We start from the raw sequence: 24,437 nt of genomic DNA on the forward strand, positions 1-24,437 counted from the left end.
GCAAAACTTTAGCACGCAGATTTACCATGCATCTCTGCAGAATCAGGGCTAGAGCACCCAAAAACTCATTGTGTGACCAAGAAGTACAGATGTTTGTGTCTGCAGCATCAACACAGTATTGGTGTAGCAGAAATGACCATCATACTGACCCAAAGGGAACAGCTCCTCTTTTCCCCAGGAATACATCATGCACTGCAGCTCCCCAGCCCCACACAGGGCCTCCTGTGCCAGGGCCGAGATTCTCAGCAATGAAAAGCTGTGTTGCCCAATTAAAGTCAATCAAGCTGCGACAATTTAAGCTGATGAAGCTCACTTTCCTGGGCCACAGCAGGAAACTACAGCAACCACTACAGCACTAATTCCAAAAGAAGGGAACCAATTACAAGAAAAAAACAAAACAAACAACAAAAAAAAACAAACCCACCACCAAAAAGGGGGCAGGGAATTAAAAGAAAACAGGCCAAACTCAAACTGTTGAAAGGTCAGACTCCAGATTCTGTATATTATCATTTCAAGCTCTGTCATCTCATTTTCTCCTCCCACATTTTCAGCTCTCCAAACACCCCTCGTACAATATAACACCAATGATGAGTACAGAAGAAATTCAAGCTTTGAGTTGTTTGCTATGTTCTGAAGCACTCAGGTCTTTGGGGAATTGCTGAGATTTTTCTTTCCTAAATTTCTATGTACTGTCTCAAATCCTTCCCACTAGTAGAAAAAAAAGACACTAAAGAAATCAGTTTTTGAAGAATTTTTTTAAATCAAAATCTTTCATCTTCTGCTTTATGTACTCTGAAGCTCAAATAACCCCACCTAACTAACAGTAAGCAAGCAGCTGTCCTGCTTCTTTGTCAGAAGAAACTCAGTATATTATTTGTACAGTTAAATGTCATAGCAAAAGCTCGCAAAGGCTCTTGCATTCAAGATCTGCCCTTTAGGGAATGAACTGAGGGGTCAAACTCTAATTTCACTGGCACCTCAGAAACAGATGGAAAACAGAACATGTGAAAAAGATACAGCAGGCACAAAACGTAAAAGCAGCAGCAGGGCAGACTGGTACCTGAGAAACTCTGGTGGCTTCCACTAAGAACTTTTTCATTTCCTCTTCACTGAATACTACATTCATTGCAGACCCACTGTAGGAATGAAAACACAAAACAAAACAAAAGCAATCAGCTTCCCTTGTCACTGCAAGGGAGACCTGTGAGCACTATACACCACAAAACAGGGCTGCCAGCTACCTTTACATGACAGACCAGCCAAGCAAGACCTTGACTTCAGCCACGTACTCACTTCACTCAGATGAAAGAAAGGCAGCACTGGTACCTCGCAGACCTCCATTATACTCAACAAAGCTCAGGGCATAACACTTTGCTCACAGACAGTCCAATTGCTCTTTGGCAACAGGTGAAGCCAGGAATGTACTGACCACACTGTGTTGTGACAACGTAAACGAAGGTGAAAACAGGCTGCTCTTAGCTGGCTCCTTTCTTAGACTTTAGGGGAGGGGCAGAGCAGATACAGATGTAATATTTGAAAGCTGCTTTGAAATCCAACTCTCCGTAATATCAGATAGGAGATTTAGGAGACCACAGTTGAGAGTCAGTAATTTGGGTCTCTTTGAAAAAGAATTTTTTATTTTTACTTATTTATTTTATAAGATGCAACAATGTTCACTTCTACCACTACTGCCCAGCTTCCTCCTTGATTTGAAGGGCAAGCTCACAAGGGCTGTGAAGAAAAGTGGAGGAAGAATCTATCCCACTGTATCAGTCACTTTAACCTAAGGTAAATAGACACAAGTACCTACATGCTTCTACTTAACTGGACTATCTTCAGCTGATGTAAATCAATGGAGTTCAATTAAATCAGCTGCGGCACTGAGGGTGTGAACTGGTGCGCATAGCACATAACCAGGGAGGAAATGCATTTAGTTTTCAGAGGTAAAAAGCAAATATTAAAGGCCATACGTGTTCAAAGAATGAAGTCTAGCTGTGGACCTGCTGCTGTTCTGCAAATAGAGGCCAGACAGAACGCTGTCCAAGGACTTTTCACTTTCTATTTCTTCAAGTTTGACATTCTCCAGTTCCATCTCCCTGAAATTCTCCTAATTTGTCCTGAAGTTCCTCTAACCTTGAAATGCTCAAAATACCTTGGAAATACTGCATTACCAAATACTTACATGGGAAGGATTTATACTTAACTGAATACAAATGGAAACAACAAGTTAAAAGGAGCGCATCCTAAAAATCTAGAATGTGAAATGAGGAGAACTTTCTAATTTGCCCTCCTGACTAAAGCTTGGGCTTCTAACTTGGATTTGCAACTTCACTGCAAGCTTCAGAAACTGGATGGAAAAATCACAATCAGCAGTCTCCTCTCAAATATAATTTCTTGAGGTTGAACATGCATGAAATCGCTCTCTTTATCTTTATTTTAAATTATTTTCACTTTGATATGTTCCTTTTCATATGAAAAGGATCCTGTCTCCAATTTATTCGCACTCGTAAATTGTGCCCAGCAAACTGCCTTCTTTGTGCCTAGTCAGCTCTGAAGAAACTCCTCGCAGAGAAGAGTGATCATTCAAAACCTGTGTGAGCACTGATGCAACTTCTTCAAAAAGTCTAGCTGTCGGAAATGTGCAGTTCTGTACAATGTCTATTTAAAGAGAAACAGCTGCCGCAGTGTAGGGATATAAAACATGCCTGAAAGCAGAGAAGTTTGGCAAATAAGAAGTTGAATTCAAAAGATGTGCTGTCATTTTCTGGTAACAGATGCCAAACCCAATAAATGGCCTCAGCATGTTGCCTTCTGATTTTCCTGGTGGCAAACAATCTTGTGGCTTAATTGTATAAGCAGTAATTTCAGTAACCTGAAGGAATATCCCAGATGGCTTGCAGTTTTTGGCCTTGAGACATGAAAAAGGCAGTTCAGCTTAACAGACATTCTTACGATTACATTCTGCCTTTGATCTATGCCTGACAGATGTAAGGAATCCATTGGATTCCTCTATTGATATGAGCAGTTGTCCCATCCGCTAAGACTGGCAGCTTTAAGCTACATGCACCTAGCAAAGTGTTTTCCCCATGTCCCTAAAATGACTCTCTCCCTTGTCTCAAGAAGGCTTTCTTAGCTCATACTCCCCACCTTGGTGAGCCTTACCTTAGAACATAGGAAGGCCTCAGCAAACATGGGTAACTCACAGAGCCTGCAAATTCAACTGCATCTCTCTAAAGACAAGGAAGGAAAACATGCTGTGAACAAGAACATATTTTTAAGTTATACCAACGTTTCCATTCTAACTGCATTTATACTTAAAAAAAAAAAAAAGAAAAAAAAAGAAAAGAAACAGTAGAGTGCTACAGGACATACTGAACAAAATTCATGACTTCTCTGTTCCAGAGTTGTCATGCTCAGACCTTCCCATACAGCTTCATCAGAAAAACAGAGGTACTGACAGATCTCACAAGTTCTTCAACATGAGTAATAAAAAAAATAAAATAAAATAGTCAAATGTCTTCAGAACATTGAAATGTATCAGTAAGTTGGTCACCATGAACAGATACTCATAACACCCAATGATGATGTTTCCCAGGTGCACATGTCAACTTACCAGAGTGCTGACTGCCTTCCAGGGAGCTTGAGCCACACGCAGCTCATCCAGAACAGCTGAGAAAATGGAGCGATCTTCTGCCTGGTTGATCTGCAAAGGATGTGTGCCAAGGATCTTCACTCCACTCTGGTGTAGTGGCACTGCCAAGTTATTGGGAATCTGCCCGCCCACAGAAATAATGCAGCCACTACATCTCTATTGGCAGAGAGAAAATAGCACAGTTGCATCCAAGTTAGCTTAATATTAAGAACTGCTCAAACTAAGGATTCAACACATAGATTATATCATCTTTAGATTGCTATGAGCAGATCATAAATTTTATGATCCAGAGGTACCCAGGTCGCAAAGCGTGATTCAGAATGTAGCCTCTTGGAAAAAAAAAGCACTGTCCTCCTTGATGTCATCAACAGACAGCAGTAACTTGATATTAAATTCCCCAGGAAACCCAGGAGTCTGCCGTGTTCTCGTATTTTGATATCAAGCCAAGATATTACAAATTCTGCCAGAACCACAAGCTACTACTTTGTTTCCATGTCATATTAAGGGGCTTCTGCTTTCCCTGTGAGGATAAGCACCAGGCTGACACATGCTCCTTCAATTTGCATGGGAAGGGAGCTCTGCTACATAAACATCACGTCCTGCAACACAACTCACAACTCTGCTCAGCAGGATCAAGTCTCTCCCTCTTCCTCCTCACGTGTGGATATGGGGACCCCATCACTTCAGCAGAGCCCTGCTGTGGCCATCGGACATAGCAGCACAAACAAGGTGTTTTAGGTCTCCTTTCTTTCAGAGCCCAGCTCTTCCAGGAAAACAGCCAAATGGCCAGGGACTGCCAGAGTAGCAGATATTCACACTCTCTTTTTACTAGAGACACAACGCAGTAACCTCCAAGGGAGAGACAACTGAAAACAACTGGAAGGTTTTCTTGCTGCTGTTATTTTTTTCCCTCCTACACCTGCACTTTTATTTGCTAAGCCAGCATCCTTTTCTAGCCCCAGCAGGCAAGCTTTAGGGAGCCCTCACTGCTTCACTGCTGACCCCTTGCTGCCTCGTACAGAGCCAAGTAGCACGTTGTTCATCAGAACCCATTCCATCAGGTAGCCTGTGGGGAGAATTACTCTAGATATATGTCACCCCTTATTTTAATTCATCCTCAGCATTCTCAACTAGCTCTTCCTTTCTAGTAGCACAACTATTTCAGCCAGACTCTCAAATGTGCTCATTTCTATGCAGGTTCTTCAACACCTTAAACTCCAGAAGCAGGTGAGGCAGGACAGGTGGCACAGCGACCTTCTCTCCCTATGGCACATCCTGTGTTTGTGCCTGGGCAACCACAACATTTTTCCACAGGAAATAAGAAATAGCAAATAACAAGACATAGCTGAGCTTCCTTGCAAACATGCATCCTTCTTCAGGTGCAAACAGGGCTTTTGTTGTACTTTTTAAATAGACTACTGAAGATTTTCAAGTACAATATAGCTTGGTAGGGAAAATTTTCAGTAGTAAAAATAAAAGGCTTTCAAGTATCTGCAGCAATTATAGGGATGTGAATTACATTCAGATCATTTAATAATTAAGGGTAATTAAATAATGGGTGCTTTAATTTTAAATTAAAGCCAGTGAAACTTGGCCCAGAGGAGAATCAGGCCCACAATACAGCTGTAGCAATGGGCTCCTTTGAATCACACGTGTTACACAGTTTCACCCACCTCTAGCAAATGAGAAACAAAAACCAACATCAAGTGCACAGTGATCCATGGTTTGGCTCTATCTTTCACAGTATCAATGTTCTTTTAATTAACAAGTGTGTTTTTCCTGGAGAAGGTTATTCCAACTGGCCTTCCTGGAAGAGGAACTTCTTAATGAGGGATTTAAAGGATTTAGAATGGAAGATCCATAAGCTGTGACCAGGATGGTCCAGAAGTGACTCAGAAAAAACAAATGAGAAATGCTAGTACAAACCCTGTTCAACACTGATGAGGATAATTTCCTACCATAAAAAAGATCCTCTTAAAAAGCCTGGCATTTAAGAAGCACTTATTATCCCAAGGTCTGCAAGATTACTCACTTGCCTTACACGCCAATATACAGTGGGGGAGACAATGTTTTTTCCTAATCTTCAAGCATTTGCTTATGGGATGACACACAGCTGCTGGCCAACAGCAACCATCTAAAAGAGCTTAGGATGGGGGAGTGAAAAATACAAGGACAGAGGCTGGTTTGCACCTGCTTAGGGCCACCTCCTGACATCAGAACTCACCATCTTCAACTCTGAAGAAAAATCTGTTCCTTACTGGGTCTCTGAAGCCCCTCAAGCTTTGAGATCCATCCAAAACACAGTCCTTATCTCTGCTCCCTGGACTCTCTATCATCCCTCATTGAGAACCAGACAGTGAATAAGCAAACCCTACTCGCAGCTTGGAATGGTTTTTGTTTGATAAAATGTCAGCCTACCTTCGATGCCAAGGTCAACAACATTGTAATCAATCCTAAACATATTTCAACCACAAATGTCCCAGCAAATGGCATCTCTTCAGCTGCTGCTTGTTTCCTCCTTTAAAGCAATTCCAGTCACTGAGCCACTAAAATCAAAATACTGCCTACCTCAAAGTTGGGATGGATTCAAGGACTCCAAGGAGGCAGAGGAGGCAGCTTACTCAAGCAGAAAGCAAACAATCCAACGCTCATTTTTACTCAAAAAGAAACATAAACTGAGGCCCAGCTGCTGCTTACTTCTTCCTTTAAAATTCTGCTGTTATTTCCCAAAGAATGCTCTCAACTTAAGAGCAGCCCATTGCCCCACTAGGGTATGGGATTGCACTGCTGAGAAACACAGGCAGAGAGAAACAGACTTTGCTGCGTATCAGTTTGTCATCAGCCGTATTTTAATTATCAAGAAGATGAGTAATATCCTTGCCAACTTGTAGCTTTAAAATATGCTCTGTACATAGTCTAGTGAAAGAAGCCTAGAGAGAATTATTTTTCCCTTTACAATAAAAATCACTCTTTTTATTACTACCTTGCTTTTATGCCATTAGTAATAGAGTTGGGTTTTCTTTTTCCCTGAGTTTGAAAACAAATTAGACCATTAAAATTGTACCTAAGAGCCTCCTTTAGTTTTATGAATTGTTTCAGAATGATCCTGGAAACGGAAAAAGAATCAGAAGAGGCCCTCAAGCAGAGAGATATTAAAATAAAAAGGGAACATCTTCTCTAGAAACAAAAAGCCTATAAATCCAAGGGAAGGATTTTCATTTATTTATTTATTAAATTATTGTCCTCGCAGACTACCACCTAATTTTGCACTTTCATAGTAAATTAAACTTCCCTTCAAAGCACAGCTCTACTCTGAAGAGCTGTCTCCAGTGTATCAGAGCTGCTGGGGATGTTGACTAAGGAGGGAGACAGCCAGCTGAGTACCCCCTGGAACAGCCCCGTGCCAAGCTGTGAGCAGTACCTGGGGAGAAGGTTGGGGACCTCCATAATCTCATTGGTCAACCCACTCCTCAATGGAGCCTCACTTGTCTAATCAGAAAGGTGGGAATAGTTGCCCAAGGCTTGATGCTAACCTTAGGGAGCTGAGGAATCATCTCTGCTGGAGGCTAATGGTTTTATCCATTGTTTGCTGATGGTTTTACCTACTGTTTGTCAATGCTCCAGAATGTTTTACAGTATTTACACCACTGACGCTGTTCATTGCACACTGAAAGACTAGAGGAAGCACAACCCTTACTAGGCTCAGACCATATTGGGTTTTACATCTCCAAAACAAACACCTTCAGCTCCAGGCACCACAGTGTGCTGCTATTTGATGATGAGATCTGCAACACCTCCCAGTATAAGCAAGGTCAGCCAATAGACTGAGTGCTGTGATTTCAAACTCCTCAACCCTTGCTGTGACAAGCAGTACAATGCAAATAACATACATACTGTTCTCTTCTCATATTTTTCCTTTTAGAACTTACTAATCACTAGTACTATATGTTTAAATGGGTAGTTGCTCCCTCATCAGCTAACCCCACTTCGTATCTGATCCTGCAGTAATTAGATGCTGTGTGTCATCAGTGTTATTTCTCTGGCAAACCGTCACACCAATGTGTTCCACGCCCAAAGTTCAGAAGTTGAGTTTTGGTTAAACAAGCAAATGTTCAACATTCATAGAGATGAGCCTCCTGGTCAATACTAACGTGTTCCAAAATAATCAGCCTTTAAGACTCCAGTGAGCCACCAGAGTCTTTTAAACTGCCCTAAGTCAACACTTTACAGTAACTGTCTCTCTTTTTATGAAAAGGTGAAGAAGTAAAAGAACACAGAAAAAAACAGTAAAGTATGAAGATGCAAGTTAAAAACGGACCTAAAAATAATTTGCAAGTGGCTTAAGACGAGCTTAGAGACTGGGACTTGAATTCTGATATGCTTTTGCTTGGTTGCATATTTGGGAATAATTGAATCATAGCCAGGTAATAAAACCATTTTAGAAACTATCTCCCATTCACAAAGGAGCTGAGCTCAGATTGTCAAGTAATGGAAAAAAAGAGCCAAGAGAAGTCATAACATGACCTGGGTTCCTCATGGTTCCTTCAGCAAGTTACACCGCCAACTCACACTGAATTTCAGAAGGGATAAAAGTTTCTGTATGTATCTTTGAAAATCTCAGTCATAAAATCTAAGTATATTACCAGTTGGAAATGAACATTTTCCATAGTAGGACCAACTGTTTTTGCCACTTATCCTCTCACCAAATCTCCCTGAGACTCTTCTTTGTCTTACTATTGGAAGTTCTGAACACTTGAGAACTCCCAGCAGACAAGGGCAACATGTGGATCGGGTGCCAGAACATCCTTCAGCTTGATGGGGATACAAATGGGGTCCCTTCCTGACCTGCCTGCACTTTGCACCATGTTCACCACATTGCCATTCTACTGTAAGGCCCAGGACCACAAGATTCTGAGCACATCAGTGTTATGCACATAAGTTGTTCTGCTTGCTTCAGGGAGAGTACTTGTGCTTAAAGTCAAGGATACACTTAAGTGCTAAAGCTCAGCACCACAAGGGCAGAACAATTTGTGCGATAAATGACTGTGCAGCAAATTAAATCTGCTTGTAAATATTGCACAATATGGCATCTTGCAAAATAAATTAATATTTATTTGGCATTCATTATTGAGCAGTCTGCTAGGAACATCAACGAGGTGTAAAATGCAACATCGGGATCCAAACCAAACAGCTTTAGCTAGCAAGCTCTCTCCCTTACCCCCAGCTGCTTCGCAGAAACAAGCTAGTGACATGAATTTTGACAAGTCTGGGCTGCTTTGTGGCTTTTTGGTGCTGCTTCTGCTTTTCTTTAATTTTTTTATTTTTTATTTATTATTATTATTTTACCTCGTACTGGTAGATGTCCAGAATCCTTTCCAATGACATCTCCTCAAAGTACAGTCTGTCACACTCATCAAAATCTGTGCTCACCGTCTCCGGGTTGCAATTCACCACGACCGTTTTGTTGCCAAGCTGACGCAGCGTGCGGATACTGGAGACAGCACACCAATCAAACTCCACACTGCTGCCTGCCAGGAGACAGAAAAGCAGGAAAGGAAAGGATGGATGCAAGGAAGAAAACAAACAGACATTCTCGGCATTCGAGTTGGAAAAAAGAAAAAGAAAAGAGCTAGCATTGCCTCCTGTCAGCTCAGAGCATGAGATCTAATCATCCCCCCATGGAAACTAATCATCCATGACCATGGTCCTCCAAGAACAACGGCTGAGTTGGCTCAGCTGCTCGGGAAAGAAAGGCCCCCAACGTGTCTGTTATCCTCGTGCAACAAGTTGTGCCTATCCTTGCTGCCCATCCAGCTACTGCTGCCTCTCAGCCAGGCCACTTTAGGAAGAACTCAAGAGGAACAAGCTTAGAGGTGACAAAAGAAGTGCACGTTATGAAACAGTGCAGTTTACTCAAGGAAACAATTGTACGGAGGCTGCTTGAAAAACCGAAGAGTGAATTACGTGTTTTGTTGTTGTTTTTTTTCGTTGTTGTTCTCTTTGGTTTTTACCTCTCAGAAAAGCAGAGTATGGTTAACCTAGTTAGTGGTTTTGACCACTGACTCTAGTTAAGTTAGAATGATGGATGAACACTTTTGGAGCCTCTTTGTGAACCTTCTACCTTGGTGTAAAGGCTGCAGTGCTTGTGGTATCACTCTGGGGCAGGCACATCCCAACTGTCCTGAACACTGAACAAACACTGTGGCCACCCCTAAAAGAAAGATGCTAAGTCTGAAAGTTCCCTGCTCTACATAGCTGGGAACTGCAACTTTTGGCACTGCTGCAGGACTCAGGCAGTTCCAGAACCCAAACTGGAGGTAACAGCCACTGTCCCATACATTTCTACGCTCAAACCTCTAAAAGGGGTAACACAGACAGAGAATGATGCATACTAAAGAACGCTGTTAAATGGTTATGCCTGTGCTCTGCACGAAAACTTTGGCCTCGTTGTGATGTGTTCACAGTCATTACATGATCGTTAACCACTGATATAATTATTTTTAATATTTAATTGTGTGACAAGATACATTGGAGATTCAGGCTGCACTTAATTGCTGCCTCCACAACATCCAGTAACAAACAGATGGCTGGCACAGGTCACTTACTGACAAGCACACAGTTTATTTTCCTGCTTCTGTCAAGCAGTAATCTCAAACATGTGTTGGCCTCAGCTAAAACCTCACAGAAAAGACAGGGAAATCAAACTTGGAACAGCATGTTTCCCAGAAGGGTCACCGGATGCTCATTCAACTCTTTATTCTACCTCAACTACTCAAGTATTCTTATAGAAAGAAGAAACCTCAACTATGGGATACGATGGTCATCTGCAATCCCCAGCAGACTGCTTTGGGCACTACCTGGGAACACAGCTGAACACTCAGAGGTATAATATAGATGCATCAAGCAAGGGTGAAATCCAGGCAGTAGGAAGAGGGAAGACAGCAAACTGGGAAAAGCATACTACTTACTTGCCTTCAATGGATAAAAAATAAAATGAAATAAAATAAAAATCAACTTGGCTAGTGCAACTAGAGGTACAAGTGGTTTCCTCTATTAGCAAACCTTATTTAGTTGAAACCTCTTTCAAAGATTGTCCTGGTCTAACCAAAGCTAGAGATCAGATAAAACCAATACCAGACCCATACACCTAAGCTAAGTAAATTTTAGGTGCATCCTACCAACAGCACCAGAAGGGTACCACATGATCCACCCATGCAAGCAAAACAAACGGATGTAGTTTAAAAATTTATCTTTCAAAAACTGTCACTACTTATGAAATGCAGAGCAAAAATATTTCTGAGAACAAGCAATTTGTTTCTTGTCAATAATTGCAAGAAGGATCCATAAAAAGTCATAAAGAATTCAGCACACACTGTCTACACAGTGCTCACAACCATAAGGAAACTCTTGTGTTGCCTGAGAGTCTGTGTTGAAAAAATGCATACAGAGAATTGTAGATACAGAGTTGATGAAGATACCCCAAACATTATCACAGTCACCTATGTTACAGTATTAAAACTCAAAATATGTAACAATGTACATATGAGCTGACAGCAAACATAACAAAGCTACCTGTGGCAGCAGTGAACTTCCATAGTAGATTCTCAAGACTTAAACATCTGCAAAAGATTTTTAAAAAAATCCCTAAAACTTTGTGGAAACGACAACTTAGTGATGTGCTTCTGAGTTTCAAGTGAAAAGTAATAAAAATTCTCCTGTTTTTTCAGGGCGTGAAATAAAGTCTCCAAGCAAGTGTAAAAGGCAAACCTTGTGCTAGGAATTGATGTCCTGTGCACTGTGCTCCAGAGGGTTTTGTCACCACATCAGAAGAGGAACAAATGAACCACAAGAATATCCAAAAAAGGCTCAAGGGTATAAGGAAAACAGAGTTGTGAGAAAGATTTACCTATGTGATATGGTCCACAGCCCAACACCATCACTCCACAGTCATCAAATTTTACATCGTGTTCCTGAGAAAGGAGGAAAAGAAGTCATTAGGGTCCATACTCAGCAGCACCTAACTCCATGCTTCTCAGAACAAACAATTTGAGGCGTTCAGCCCATATCCAACATCCTGATCCTTCAGGGCGCAAGTCTGATGTCATTTACTGCAGTGTAAAAGAAGCACAGCTCCATTGGAACTGGTGGTGCTGCACTCAAATCAAAGGAGATTCTACACGCCCAGCCTGGCTATCCGAGCAGCTAAGGAGCTGTGAGCTTTCACAAAAACAAATGCGAGGATGAGGCAAGTGAGATGTGAGTTCTGCATTCCTAGCATTCCCTCTGCACATAGGATATTTGTACAGGTGATACGAGACAAGATCCTAACAACATAGGGGCATTAACACCAAGTGCACTGGATCACTGGGCTTGATGAAAGGGGATTTGCATACATCACCATCCAAAATAATTTCTACAGAAACCAAGACACTTGCAAGATCTCCAGAAATATTGCAGCATAGGGGAAACAGATCAAACTAGACAGCAATGAGCTTGTTGTTTCCAGCTGCACCTACCTGGCCGTTGTACGTGACGTAAAGGTAATTAGTTACCGCTGGGTATTCTGCTGCCAGTGTGTCAATCTGTATGGAGGAAGGAGAGCACAGACTGTGTCTTTGCCAGTGCAAGATTTTTCTCACACCGTACGCTTATTTTTTTTCCCCTCCACTTTTCTTTCCTTATTCCTGTCCTATTATTTTTTTTCCGCCATATCTTTCCTCAAAGGAACTTGATCTGAATTGTGATATGCTGGCAATGCAGCAGATGCCTGGCTTGCAGTTTAGGACAGCACACGCTCTGCTCTCTACCATCTCTTTCTAAGCTGCAGATTCAGCTCCACATCTACTTGGTAGAAAGCTTCACAGCCCTGAAGCTTTTCCCAGTCAGCCCTTCTTGCCTCTGCCTTCCTCATTCTCTAGTGTCAACCACTTACTACAGGTTACATACATGGTAACTAGTACATCTATGCCACCCACCACTCCTGAAGTTCTCTGAATGAACAGCTGAAACATTTGTAAGATGGAATACTGAACAGGGAATAGTATTAAAGTAGTCCTGACAAGAAATTTTACATGTTACCACTTAAAAAACTTTCCAATCTTCAAGTATTTTCGTGAATCCCCACTGGCAGTCCAAATGCTTGTGAATAATGAAGAATGTGACCTTAAGTCATTAGCACTATGTAACTGTCTGCTGCTCATTACTGTTGCTATTACTGCAACTTGTACTTCATGGCTCAGGAAGAAACATATGCTTTGATGCCACAAATGCTGCATAAGTCAAACGACCTTATTAAAGGTACCTTGGCACAGAAATCAATCCAGCACTGCAATGTCATGTGCAAGAAAGAATGTAGTGCAAGAGCAGACATGTTCCTGTAGGCCAGGTGAGGACGTAGAAAGAAAAGAGCAGCTGGGTAACAGAAGGAAATTTGGCATCTGGAATTGGGCCTGAGGATACAGATGGGCTTTTTCGGAAACACTGAGTAGCTTAGATTGGCTCTGTTGGTTTTTTTCCCCCCCTACTTAAGGACAAAAAAAAAAAAAAACAACCCAGCTGGTGGCAGTTTAATACCCACATACCTTAAATGCAGCAACAGAACACCTAGCAAAGCACTTGTGACACTGCCATGAATACTAGATGAGCTCATTACACTCTGAGCTATCACAATGAATAGCAAATGAACCCATAGCAATAGGGCACTTCAAATAAAGTATTACCCTGTAAAAAGTTACTACCGGCACAAAAGACATATGACACTTTTTATGATCACCCCATGGTGGACCAAAATCAGTCCTCTCAGCCATTTTCTGAAGCCAGGTAGCTGCATTCGCACCTCAACCACAGAGAAAATGAAAAACTCAGCATCTCCTTGGGGATATTCACCTACAAATTCCTGACATTACAGCTGCTCACCTCACTAGAGGTAACAGCTAGATGAGCAAAATTTGTTCACTTATAAAATCAGTACCAAAACTCCCACTAATGACAATAGAGCCACAGTTTTCACTTTGTTTACCTCAACTGTTCTTAAGGACATAGAGTCCTCCTGCTTATTGCCCCCTCAGAAGCTCCCTCCCCAACCAGTGACGTTTCTCATGGTACCTTTTTCACCCAGGGCACTACATTCTTCCTCATTCTCAGCTGGCGGCACTGGACTTCAGTCAGTCCCAGGCATTTCCCAATCTGTCTGTCTGAGAAGCCCATCTGTTTGGCCTTCCTCAGCATCTCTTCTGGAATTTCTTCACCGGTACTAAAGAAACAAACAGAAGAAAAGAGCTGCATGAAGCTTCACAGCGATATTTAGATGACACGTGAGTACTTGTGCCTTTCAAAGTGCACTGAGATGCAGTTGCTACAGAAGTATGCAAGTAAAGGCAAGAAAAAGACGACTCAGCTAAACTATGCAATCCTTGTGCATAAAAGATCTTTGTTTTTATGCTGGATGTCCCACAGAGATGCCTATTAGGCAAAGCCTACAGGTAGACTACTGGTGCTGAGAAGTGAAACATTTTCTTTCATCACTATTTGAGGCAGGACTGGCCATGCTGGGCCTGCAATCTCCCAGGCAACATTCTCCACCAAGCTAGTACAAGGTCATTGTGCTCACAACATCTGCATGATCAGTTACCATTGCAGCCCCCACAGATGACTTTCTTTGCTTTCTTGGATTCAGTATCTCCATACCCAAACTTCTTTTCCCTTCTGTCAGTCTCAAATTTCTTTCATGTCATTTGTGCTATTTCTTCAATTACTAAAAGGAGGAGATAGGGTAAACCAGGGTCTCTCAATAGTCCCTTAAGTCTTTGTTCTCTCATTTCTGCTTCTAAAGAGTCCTAGTTTTCGCTATTTATTTCAGATACATTCGTTTCCCTCACTCATCAATGCAGCTCATGGTTTCTTGTCCATTTCGAGTTTTTCACCTTCTCCATTCCCTCTTTATACTCTCCATCACAGACCTTTTTCTCTCTCACACTGTTTCTGTTTCACTTTGTTTTGACTCCACCTATACCCCTGATAGTTCCTGCCTGTCTGTTTCTAAGCTACCTTTTCTAAGCCTAGCTCTTGCAAAAACATAAAAAAGCCTATGTATTTTTATCAGCACTTCTGCTTTTCATCTTCATTGCCAAGAGCATCCTTGCCTGCCCAATAAATCAATATTTTATGAGCAAGCAAGCTCTGAATCAGGAAAAAGGAAATGATTAACAAACAAGCAATTTTCCTAAATCAGAGCTTTTGAATCATGTCCTTTGCTTGATGGTATTTTTAAATAAATAGCATTATGTTATTTGAGTGGGAGGAGAGGGTAAGGCCACTTTATTGGAATGTGTCAAGAAGCTGAAGCATGAAAGACAGCCATTGGATTGGATTTTCTACGTCAGCCTGTGGAGCAGCTTCGCTGCCCTCAGTGAAGCCAGGCTAGCAGCAAAACAGGTGAGTCGCAGAAGTATCAAACCAGCCAATTTTGAGAGTAGCATTGCAGACAAGAAACTTCCGGGTTCAAACCCCTGGATAAGTGAGCTTTGCTCTACTACTTCCCCAGTATCACCTCTCCTTTTTCTGCAGTGTGAGAACAGGATACTCCATACAGCTATAACAGTGTCAGCCAGGTCAGTGTGTACTTGCAGAAAGGAAGCAGTCCCTGTAAGTGCTATCCTTGGAACCACATCTCAACCTGGCAACCACCTGTAGCAATCAGCCTGCGCTATGGATGGATGGCTCCTGACAGGAGGATCCCGTGCACCCTTGTCTTCTCCACAGTCCCTCACATTGCTTTCCTTGCTCAAACAGATCCTGCTCTTTGCTAACCATAAGAAAATGGTCCAGCGTAATTGACCTTGAGCTTCCTCGGTTTTGGAAGGGCTTCCCAAAATAAGATCCACTTTCCAGCAACTTGGAAGCTCAATGAAAACCTGCAGCTTCCATGCACTAACTCCTTCACTGCAAAAACTCCTCTGCTTCTGCAGAGCCCTTTCTACCTTCTGTCTTCAGAGGCAGAACTTCTTGTATGACCAAGCATCAGAACTGGAAGTATGGACGAGTATTTTACAAGAGGAAACACAGCAAGCAAAACCTGCCAATTCCCTGGCAAAACAGGTGCTAGCCATCACCAGCTATTAGGAAGGACGCAGACACATCAGATTCCTCTCCTAGGTTTGGCATTCCCAAGGTAAAAACGAGCAGACCTGACGACCCCAAGAAAATGAGCCTGTTCCCGTGCACGTTTGCTCCCTCGCTTTCACTGTCTCAGAAGCACACATTGCTGGCTGTCATCTGATTACCGACAGAAAAAGAAAATTGCCTTCATTTGCAGCCTATTTCAATTCACTTTTTTTCAGCTCTCATTATAACAATATCATTCATTGTCACCCCCGCCAGAAGGGTGGGCAGAAAAGAAGCAGCCATAATTTTGCAATATGATTCCCTTTGTCTTAGGCTAGCATCTTAAATCACATTAGGTCATTACTAGGACACCCTAGTCTGGCTAAAGATATCCACGCAAATAGATAACCAGTTTTGCAAGGGAAATAACCAGTACACAAGAGTAAAGCTGACTGTCTAAAAGGGAAATAAAAGTTTTCCCTCTGCTACTCCTAATGCATGACAAAGATAAGAGGCATGGCTTTCAATGTGGTTAATACAAAACACGTGCTGGGAGCCTCTACAGAAGAAGAATCTGGACAGGACCACCTCATTCCTCATGCTATGGAGTTTAATATGGAGGAGTTTAATATGGATGAAAGGCACCTGGATTATCATGAGGCAGGAAAGATGAGACCTGGCAATCCTGCCTGTGGATGTAAGAATTTTGCCATTAGGTAATTAAAGAAAATCAGCACAAATCAAACACTCGGTGCTGCTTTCCAAGGTCTTGAAACCAGAATCTGCCCTGAGATTTCAGTTTACTAATAATGATGACTTATGAGATTTATATCCCAACTTTCACCTGAAGAATATTAAGAAACATGCAAACAGTAGGCAGTGTGATGTTTATATTGCAGATAAAGGGGAAATGATTTTTTAGATCCAGCATTGACCTAATACTATTCCCACAGACTGTGCTCCCAGACAGCCTATTAGACATGCTGCAAACAATAAAGGCAGCAAGGACAGTCTCATGCTCATTCCTTTGAACATTTGGGTGCAAATGACCCTTCCAAGAGCTCATCAGAAACCCAACACTAAAATGAGAAGAAAAAAAAAAACAACCATCAAAACATTCAGTTCTATCGCCAAACTCATGACCCAGTCCAACATAATCAGCTCCACCTTCCCCTGGGGCATCACTTTTTCTTCATATACAGACCACGAGCTTCCAAAGACTGAACCTCCTTGCTAGTTTATAATCCATTCTGAAATAAGGGGAGTTTAAGTGGCCATTAAATGGCTCCTTTTCCTAACATTTCACCTTCACAAAATGACAGTCAGAAGTTTGAGAGCTTCAAAACCAGACTATCAGACTTCCTCTACACTGCCATAATCATTCCTTGCAAAGCTAAGTCCCCTGCACATTTTGCAACTTACTAACAATACAAAAATTGCTTGTGCTTCCTTTTCAGGTTCCAGAGTTGATTTGTTGTTGCTTTTTGCTTAAAATTCTACCTGTCATCTTTTGAACTCCATACACTTGCTTCTTCAGTGATAAATGATAAGAGGAAATGGAATAAATACCCTGTAATGAGGAAATTTTCACCTGGCACAGAGGACCTGAGGAAATCTATTAACTGACTGGAAGAATGCTGGCACTGCTGCAATTACCAGGACAGGCAGCTTGCTCCAGCACAGCCCTCTCTTCCACTTGACTGCTTTCACCTGACCTTTAGGAGTATTGCTAAATAAACATGTCAGTGGAAAGCTCCAGCTCCATATGCAAAGTGCTCTTTTTCTTGGCCTGCTTTATGTGGCCTGGGCACGCAGGAAGGATCTGCAAAAGTGAGCACACTCCACCTCAGTCTGTCAGTCTCAAACATAGCTCCTCCTAATTCTGCAGCCCGGTCAACAGTTTGGCTCTTGCAAGCAAAGAGGACCAAAAGCAAAAAGCACCGGAGCCAGAATCCTGATGTCCTGAGAAATCTCTTCCTTTTACAGGAGCATCGCAGACACAGGTGGTTTCAAAAGCCTCCTTGATGTCAGGCTGCATTATATCCAAATATTTTTCCTCCCTTCCTCCATTTCCCTGTCCACTATAAGGTTCCTAGTGGCATCCTGGCTTGCTCCTCGTGTTTTACAACATTTTGAAAGTGCTACAATTAAAATAATGAGATCAGTGTACAAATTCTCTCTCTGCTTCTCTTCTTGAGAAGACTGACTGTGACCTTCCTTCCCCTCCTAAGAAACCCCTGAGACGACTGACAAAAAGCTCAAAGGAAAGCTCAGGGATGCAGGAACTGTAAACCAACAAGCCTTGCTCACTGAACAACCACTGCGGAGCCCTGCATCTATACTGTTTTGATTCCTGGGCTAAACAATCTCATTGTGGAGATCTTTATTTAAGTAACACAAGCCTGACGTTGTGCCCAAAGACCTGAATGACTCACATCTACAACTGAGTGATGTGCCAAAGCAGCAGCTCAAACAGCCAAGGAATGGGTCATAGATGCTTCCTCCAAGCCTGTTTTCCACTACAGCTAAAAAGAGAGCTTTGAGGGCTCTCCTGATATGCAGATTCCCCAAAGCCAGTGTGTACATCACTAGAAGAGGCTCCCCAATGGCTTTTAAAGGGCAAAGCCTGGCTATCACGTGTGTCAAAGAGGAAAATGCATACTGAGTCTTCACAAATGTAGAGGTGCTTTAAAGGAAAACACAGCTGTGAATTTATTACCTATGGCTCTTATAAGACAATAGGAAGTATCTTACATTGAATCTCCACAAAGCACAAACAATTGCACTGCATAACTGCTTATACCATATTCTCCTCATGTATTGAATTCCTAATTTGTTCCTGAGCCTACCCTGCTCTCCAGTTCACTCAGAAGACAAAAGTAATCTTCCCAGTTAGTTAAAATTGCGTACAACAAATATGTCAGTGACAGCTCCTAAAACAGTATAAATCAGAGCTGCCTCCTTTACAGTCACCAGACCAGCTCCACATTATACCCACACAAGATCTCAGCTGTGCTCTCTGACCTGTCCCAAAACACACAAGCCAGCAGAAAAACTGTTATTGAGAAGAGCAGGTGTGCAACTCGCACTGTGGAAGAACAGATGTTATCGATGGCCTGTCTGATCTTTCCTCCTACCTTGTTTCCCAGGTCATCTGCTGGAGTCAGCCTTTAATTCCAAAACCTGTGGCTACTCCACCATGGTGATGTTTTAAACTCAAGTCACGCTTCCAGCAAGCTGCTCACAATGCACACCTTTCACAGAGCCAAGGGCATGAGCTTCTAGAAGGAATTCACAGCAAACAACTTCTACCATGGGCCACTGAGCAGAGCACCTGGCTACAAACACTGGGCTTAGAAGGGTCTCCACCCTCACACTTCACTCTGCTTTCCCATCTATCAGCCTGTCTCCTTCAGAAGGAACCACAACACTCAGAATTGCCCCCATCCCTTTCAAACAAACCAGAGGTCAGCAAGTGCTTTTATTCCACATTGCAAGGGTACACTCTCTCCTCCACGCACTCCTTGTGCACAGCCATGGTTCTCAGGGAGCACAAAGTTAGGAACAAATAAAACTAATAATGGCCACACACACAAAAATCCTCACTGCAGATAGTCAAGGGACAGATACTAATCCCCAAAGAGGCTTCATCTGCTTTTACTCAGGCCATCAAAGCATCCTAGACAAACATGCTTCAGATGTTACTTCCAAGTTGGCGCTTCAGTTGTGCTCTTGGGGATGAATAGGACATTTGACTCCACTGCAAATCAGACTTATTCTGGACTGCATCTATTACACAGCCTTATCGAGGTCAGCTAGATGTGAGCTGCTCAAATTTCCTCCTCTTTCACAAGCTGTCATTCTGACAAACAACCAGAAGGGTCGCTCCAGGGCCTTGTCCTTCCATTTTCTCTCATGGGACAGGCAAGGCCAAATCCCAGGAACACAATTCTGACAACAGTGCAACCTGTTGCACTGCTATTGCTCTATTCACCATTATTCACAGACCAAAAGCATGGGATGGTGCTTCCTCTTGCCATTTACATATGTATATGTGTATGAGCAGTGGGGAAAACAGCAGTTACAAATACCTTACTGAAGATAAGAAGGTAACAGATAAAAAAAAGCAACAACGGAAGTTCAAACTTTAAATGAGAAACACACAGGTCACAGGAGAAAGAGCAAGGGCATGTATTTGATGTGTGTGATTTTACTGGATATTCTTGCAGGTACCCTCAAAATGGCTTTCTTTTCCCAATTCAACTCAGGTCATTTGCTTTCCCGCAGCCAAATCACATCACCTGAAACAACCTTTTCTCCATCTTAGAGGACCCAGAGACAGAGCTGAATTGAAATATTGTTGTAGCACGACCACATAGGCTCACAGGCACCAGGTCCAACCCTTTTGAAAAGAAGTTTGCTGGGACAAATGTAAATGAGGCAATGGGTGCCTTTCCCATTCTCAGCTGTATCTCCAAATGACTGGCCTTACTAGTATACCATTAAGATGAATGTTGATAAGGTAGAAAGGTTTGTGTCCCCCATAACATTCCCCACATAACATTTTGCACATGGATACACCTCTGCATAAATCAGTGAGGCCTCTGAATCACCTCAGACAGCCGTGGCAAGGTGATGTGAACACTGCCTGATGGACTGCTCACACAGTTGTTCTTCTGCCTCTGGTCCCCCTTCCCCATCTGCCTGATGTACCCACTAATTCTAGCTCTGAATTTCCTCTGGGCAGAGACCATCTCCTTGCTACCAGTTTCTACAGCAGCTCTGCTAAGCCGAAATCAAGATTCTTGGCAGATCCAACACTTCACTGCAAATTTCTCCAAAACCACTCAGAAGACATTAAAAAAAGGAAAGAAATGGGTACAACTGATCAAAAAGAACAGTGCCTGGGAACAGGGCAAACATTTTTGCTTGCAGTAACTATATTTCAATAACAAAGATTTCAAGCTATGGTCTTGTCACAGCCCATTCTTTTCAATTGGGAATAATCCCACAGCACAGGTAAAACTCAGTGCCAGGCATGCTGGGGACTGGAAACAGCTGGTTTCACATGCATGCCAAGTCTCATTTGCATCACTCAATTAGCTTTCCCTTGGCTATTGGAGAGATGTGTTTCCTGATGTGGCTCACTAGACCAGCCCCTTCGCTCAGGTCACTAGTGCTTTTTCCCTGTTCTTTGCCTTCAACATAATGCAGCTGGACAGTCCACCTCCTCCTTTTGACGTAGCTTATGAGGTAAGCTGGTTTCCTTGAGAGTGTTGGAGTAAGAATAGCAGAGCAAAAAATCTGCACTGATCAATAAATGAAACTAAGTTAATTAACATCATCAGCAATCAGAGCTGTGTTGCATCAATTTCATTACAACAGATGCAACACTGGCTGGTGATACAAATGCAAGGTTTGACACTGCCAAAGGGCTTGCTGCTCTAACAGACCAGCTGCAGTCACTTGCTAAGTGACCAGAAGGATGAAATCAATGCAGGATGGTACTAGTTACTGGTAGTATTATTGCCATCCATCCATAGCAGGGAAAGGGAAAGTAGGAAAGCAGCCTTAGTAATAAAGGACGGTACAGAGCAATTAGCATCGGTGGAAGAATGGTGGATTTATACCAGCTGAGGCTTTGATCAACCTCTGGGATGCTAAGTGCATGTTCCAAAGCATGGCACTCCAACAGCAGGAAAACCAATCTGATTCTAGGCTTTTTTTCATCTTCTTCCTTGGGAGCTGTGCGTATATATTTTAAGGCACTCAAGACAAATACAACATGACACAGATGTTAGAGGGCAAATGTTTGTGCAGCCAAACAATAGATTTCTGTAAGTAATCAAGCTACTACTTCTCTTCGACATCTCCCTCCACGTTTATTTTTGTTTAGCTCTAGATTCAGCTTGTCCCGGGGGGCAAAGGAGACCAATAGCTGCCCAATTAAAACTGTGCAGCTGGTCAGAGAAACAAAATCCAAACAGGTGAACTCGGTGATCTACTGGCTTCGGTGCGCTCCCAGTGCCATCATGTGGTGAAACATGGTTAGGACAGCAAACATTGAAAGTGGAAAAGCTGGCCGACATGTAGCCAATAACTCAGCAAGGAGGTGCTCCCAACCTCATAAACCATGGAAGGAAAGCTCAAGTCCGCAAGAGGCTGGAACTGAAATACAGCCAGGCACTTTAATTTACTGCTATCTTTCCTACTTAGTTTCATATGGTCATTTTTCTTAAGGAAAGAAGATTTATATTTAAATATGTCTGGACTTACAGGCATTTGAAAGTGCAGTACAAAAGCAACACATACCACACAATCACAGAAAGGCAGAAAAGCTTGAAAATCGATTTTCCAGGAAAAATAAAATGCACTGCATTTGATTCTCAGGTATAGTAAGTCAGGACAACTCTCACATCTGAAGGCAAACCTATTCTAGGTACGTGAATGCAACCTACCATTATTATTGCAGGCCATCTCCACATTTCCAGTTCTAGCCTCAATGATACAGCATGGATTTTCCAAAACAAACTAGCATTTTCAAGATGTCTACAAGCAGCAAGAAAACCTGAATGCTTAATGAACTTCTTCATCTCCAAGGAGTGTTCTCAGACATCTACTTCACCTGGGTGAGACAGTGAACTGGGGTTTAAGGCAGCATCACTTATACTGAGTACCAAAAATGAACCTCTCAGCATCAGGTACCACAATTTTCCCAGCAGAATGATCCCCAGACACACCAAAGTGCCCAAGGACAAGACTGTATTTTTATTTGTCTTACTGCTTCACTTCCTTCAGGATCTTCTCCATGTTCACAATGCTGCGCATCTTACACAGGAACCATTTGTCAATGGCCGTGAGCTTGTGAATGACATCCACAGGGACTCCCTTTTCCAAGGCCTGCCAAAAAGAGGAAAGCACCAATCAGATGCTTGAATATATGCTCCTTAAATACAGCAAAGAGTAGCAGCAACTATGTAACACAAAGATGCCAGTGGCAGAAAAGGCAAGCAAATCAAAGGTCTGCCACTGTGGTCTAAACTGACACAAGCAGAATGCAGGGAGGGACCAGTCATTTCCACAAATAAGAACTGGCTTCTGCCTAAACAAGAGAGAGAATGTGCTTTTACAAAGCCAGCAGCCAAACTTGAACCAATGGCCTGGTGGCTACCAAATGCAAATGCCTTACCCACATATGGCCTGACACATTCACTCTGCAGTACCTGCATCCTCATCTCACCCCTTGCCATCAAATCACTTCAATCTCTGTCCCACTGTGAATTTGTAGCTGCTAATGCTAAGCAAGACGCTCCAAATTCTGATCTGTGGCGAAACACTCTGCTTTGGTGCATAAGTTCCAATTTGTCCATTAAAAATAACACTTGAATCAAAACATATGGCCTTGGAATACATACCTCTGAAGTAGAGTCCAATCCTGGGTGACAATTTGCGGCCACAGCATGACTATCTTTTCTGGGCCATGGTTTTTTTGGTTTTGTTTTTGTGTTGTTGTTTTTTTGTTGTTTGTTTATTTTTATCAAGCTATTCATGCCATGGAGCTAAAAGGCTCCCCAGAGAGTGACTGTAGAAAAGATTGTTTGACAGGACACTGCAATATTAAAAAAGATCTTGAATAGAGCCCCCCAGTATGATAGTTGTATCTTCTATTTCTGATACTTCCTGGGTCTCACCAGCAGCGTGCAGTTACAACTCTCCTGATAAAACAACTATAATCAACTATAATGATAATACCAGCATGCTATCTTTGCTGAGCTGAAGTAATCAAACTCATTAATTTGTTACTAGCTTAATGGTTTTCTTGCAGGGCAACATCCCTGGAACAAAGCCAGAGCAATGCCACTGAAGAAAACTAGCATTCGTCTGGGGATCAGCTTAGCACACTGCACAATGACATTTTTTCTTCAAGTTATCAGGCCAAGGTCACTGAGCCCCATAAGCTCAAAGCTAACATGACCACATACACTTAATCTACTTAGGACACCATTTTAAAGTCTTTCATGGGAAACTGGAGAAAACAAATGCCTACGTCTCCCTTGTCAGAGGATAGAAAGAGAAAATAAACTACCTTCATCCCCGTGGAATATATCTGGAGAGGGAGACAAGACTACATTTGCAGACAGCTTTTACTCCCAAACTACTATGTCACAGGGGTAAATCAAGTTTCCAAGCAGAAAATCCCTGTAGGGTTTGATCGGTGGTCGTGAACAGCACTCAGAGTGCTTTGCTCTATTCATACCTACATGATAGAGTACAGAGGGAGATACAAAAACAGACAGAGCCTTTCAGCAAGACTGCTTGATTTTAAAGCCCTGCTCACCTCCAAGAGCATTCTGTCTCCAAGCAAGCACCAGGGGCTGGCTCAGCCACCTGCGCTGTCTTTAGGGAAGGCATGTTCATTCCTTCCATCTCACCTCTGGTCCCAAAGGAAGTATGTAGCTGGTTGTGGACAACAGGGAGATCAGGACCCCAGTGTGAAGTGGTACAGACTGAGCCCACAGCATAAATCCACTGCTATACAATCCCTAAGAGAGTCTACAGAAGACCCTATATAACTTGAACAGCCCTTCCTGTTCATCAGCTGCAGTTACACCTTTGCCACACTCTGCCCAAATAACAACTCTCATCCATTTTAGCCTCTCCCCTGCTGCCCCTTTAAAAAAAA

At 42.5% G+C, this 24,437-nt stretch overlaps 1 protein-coding gene across 8 annotated transcripts in view; it reads right to left on the reverse strand.

The window, feature by feature from the left end:
* The window catches only part of CPS1 (carbamoyl-phosphate synthase 1), a 243,899-nt gene that overhangs the window by 160,957 nt on the left and 58,505 nt on the right, over positions 1–24,437 (reverse strand). For all 8 annotated transcript variants that reach the window (XR_004160253.1, XR_004160254.1, XR_004160252.1 and 5 more), the window contains 8 exons: positions 22,536–22,654; positions 13,757–13,904; positions 12,169–12,234; positions 11,559–11,622; positions 8,999–9,180; positions 3,614–3,808; positions 3,163–3,230; positions 1,061–1,136 (listed from right to left, as the gene is read on the reverse strand). Coding sequence is in view for 4 of the 8 variants with exons in the window: in XM_019616913.1 (XP_019472458.1) it covers positions 1,061–1,136; positions 3,163–3,230; positions 3,614–3,808; positions 8,999–9,180; positions 11,559–11,622; positions 12,169–12,234; positions 13,757–13,904; positions 22,536–22,654 (918 nt within the window). In the remaining 4 variants the exon portion in view is untranslated. The remainder of the gene's footprint in view (positions 1–1,060; positions 1,137–3,162; positions 3,231–3,613; positions 3,809–8,998; positions 9,181–11,558; positions 11,623–12,168; positions 12,235–13,756; positions 13,905–22,535; positions 22,655–24,437) is intronic.

This window comes from Meleagris gallopavo, chromosome 7, assembly GCF_000146605.3.
Source record: "Meleagris gallopavo isolate NT-WF06-2002-E0010 breed Aviagen turkey brand Nicholas breeding stock chromosome 7, Turkey_5.1, whole genome shotgun sequence".
Taxonomy (NCBI): Eukaryota; Metazoa; Chordata; class Aves; order Galliformes; family Phasianidae; genus Meleagris; species Meleagris gallopavo.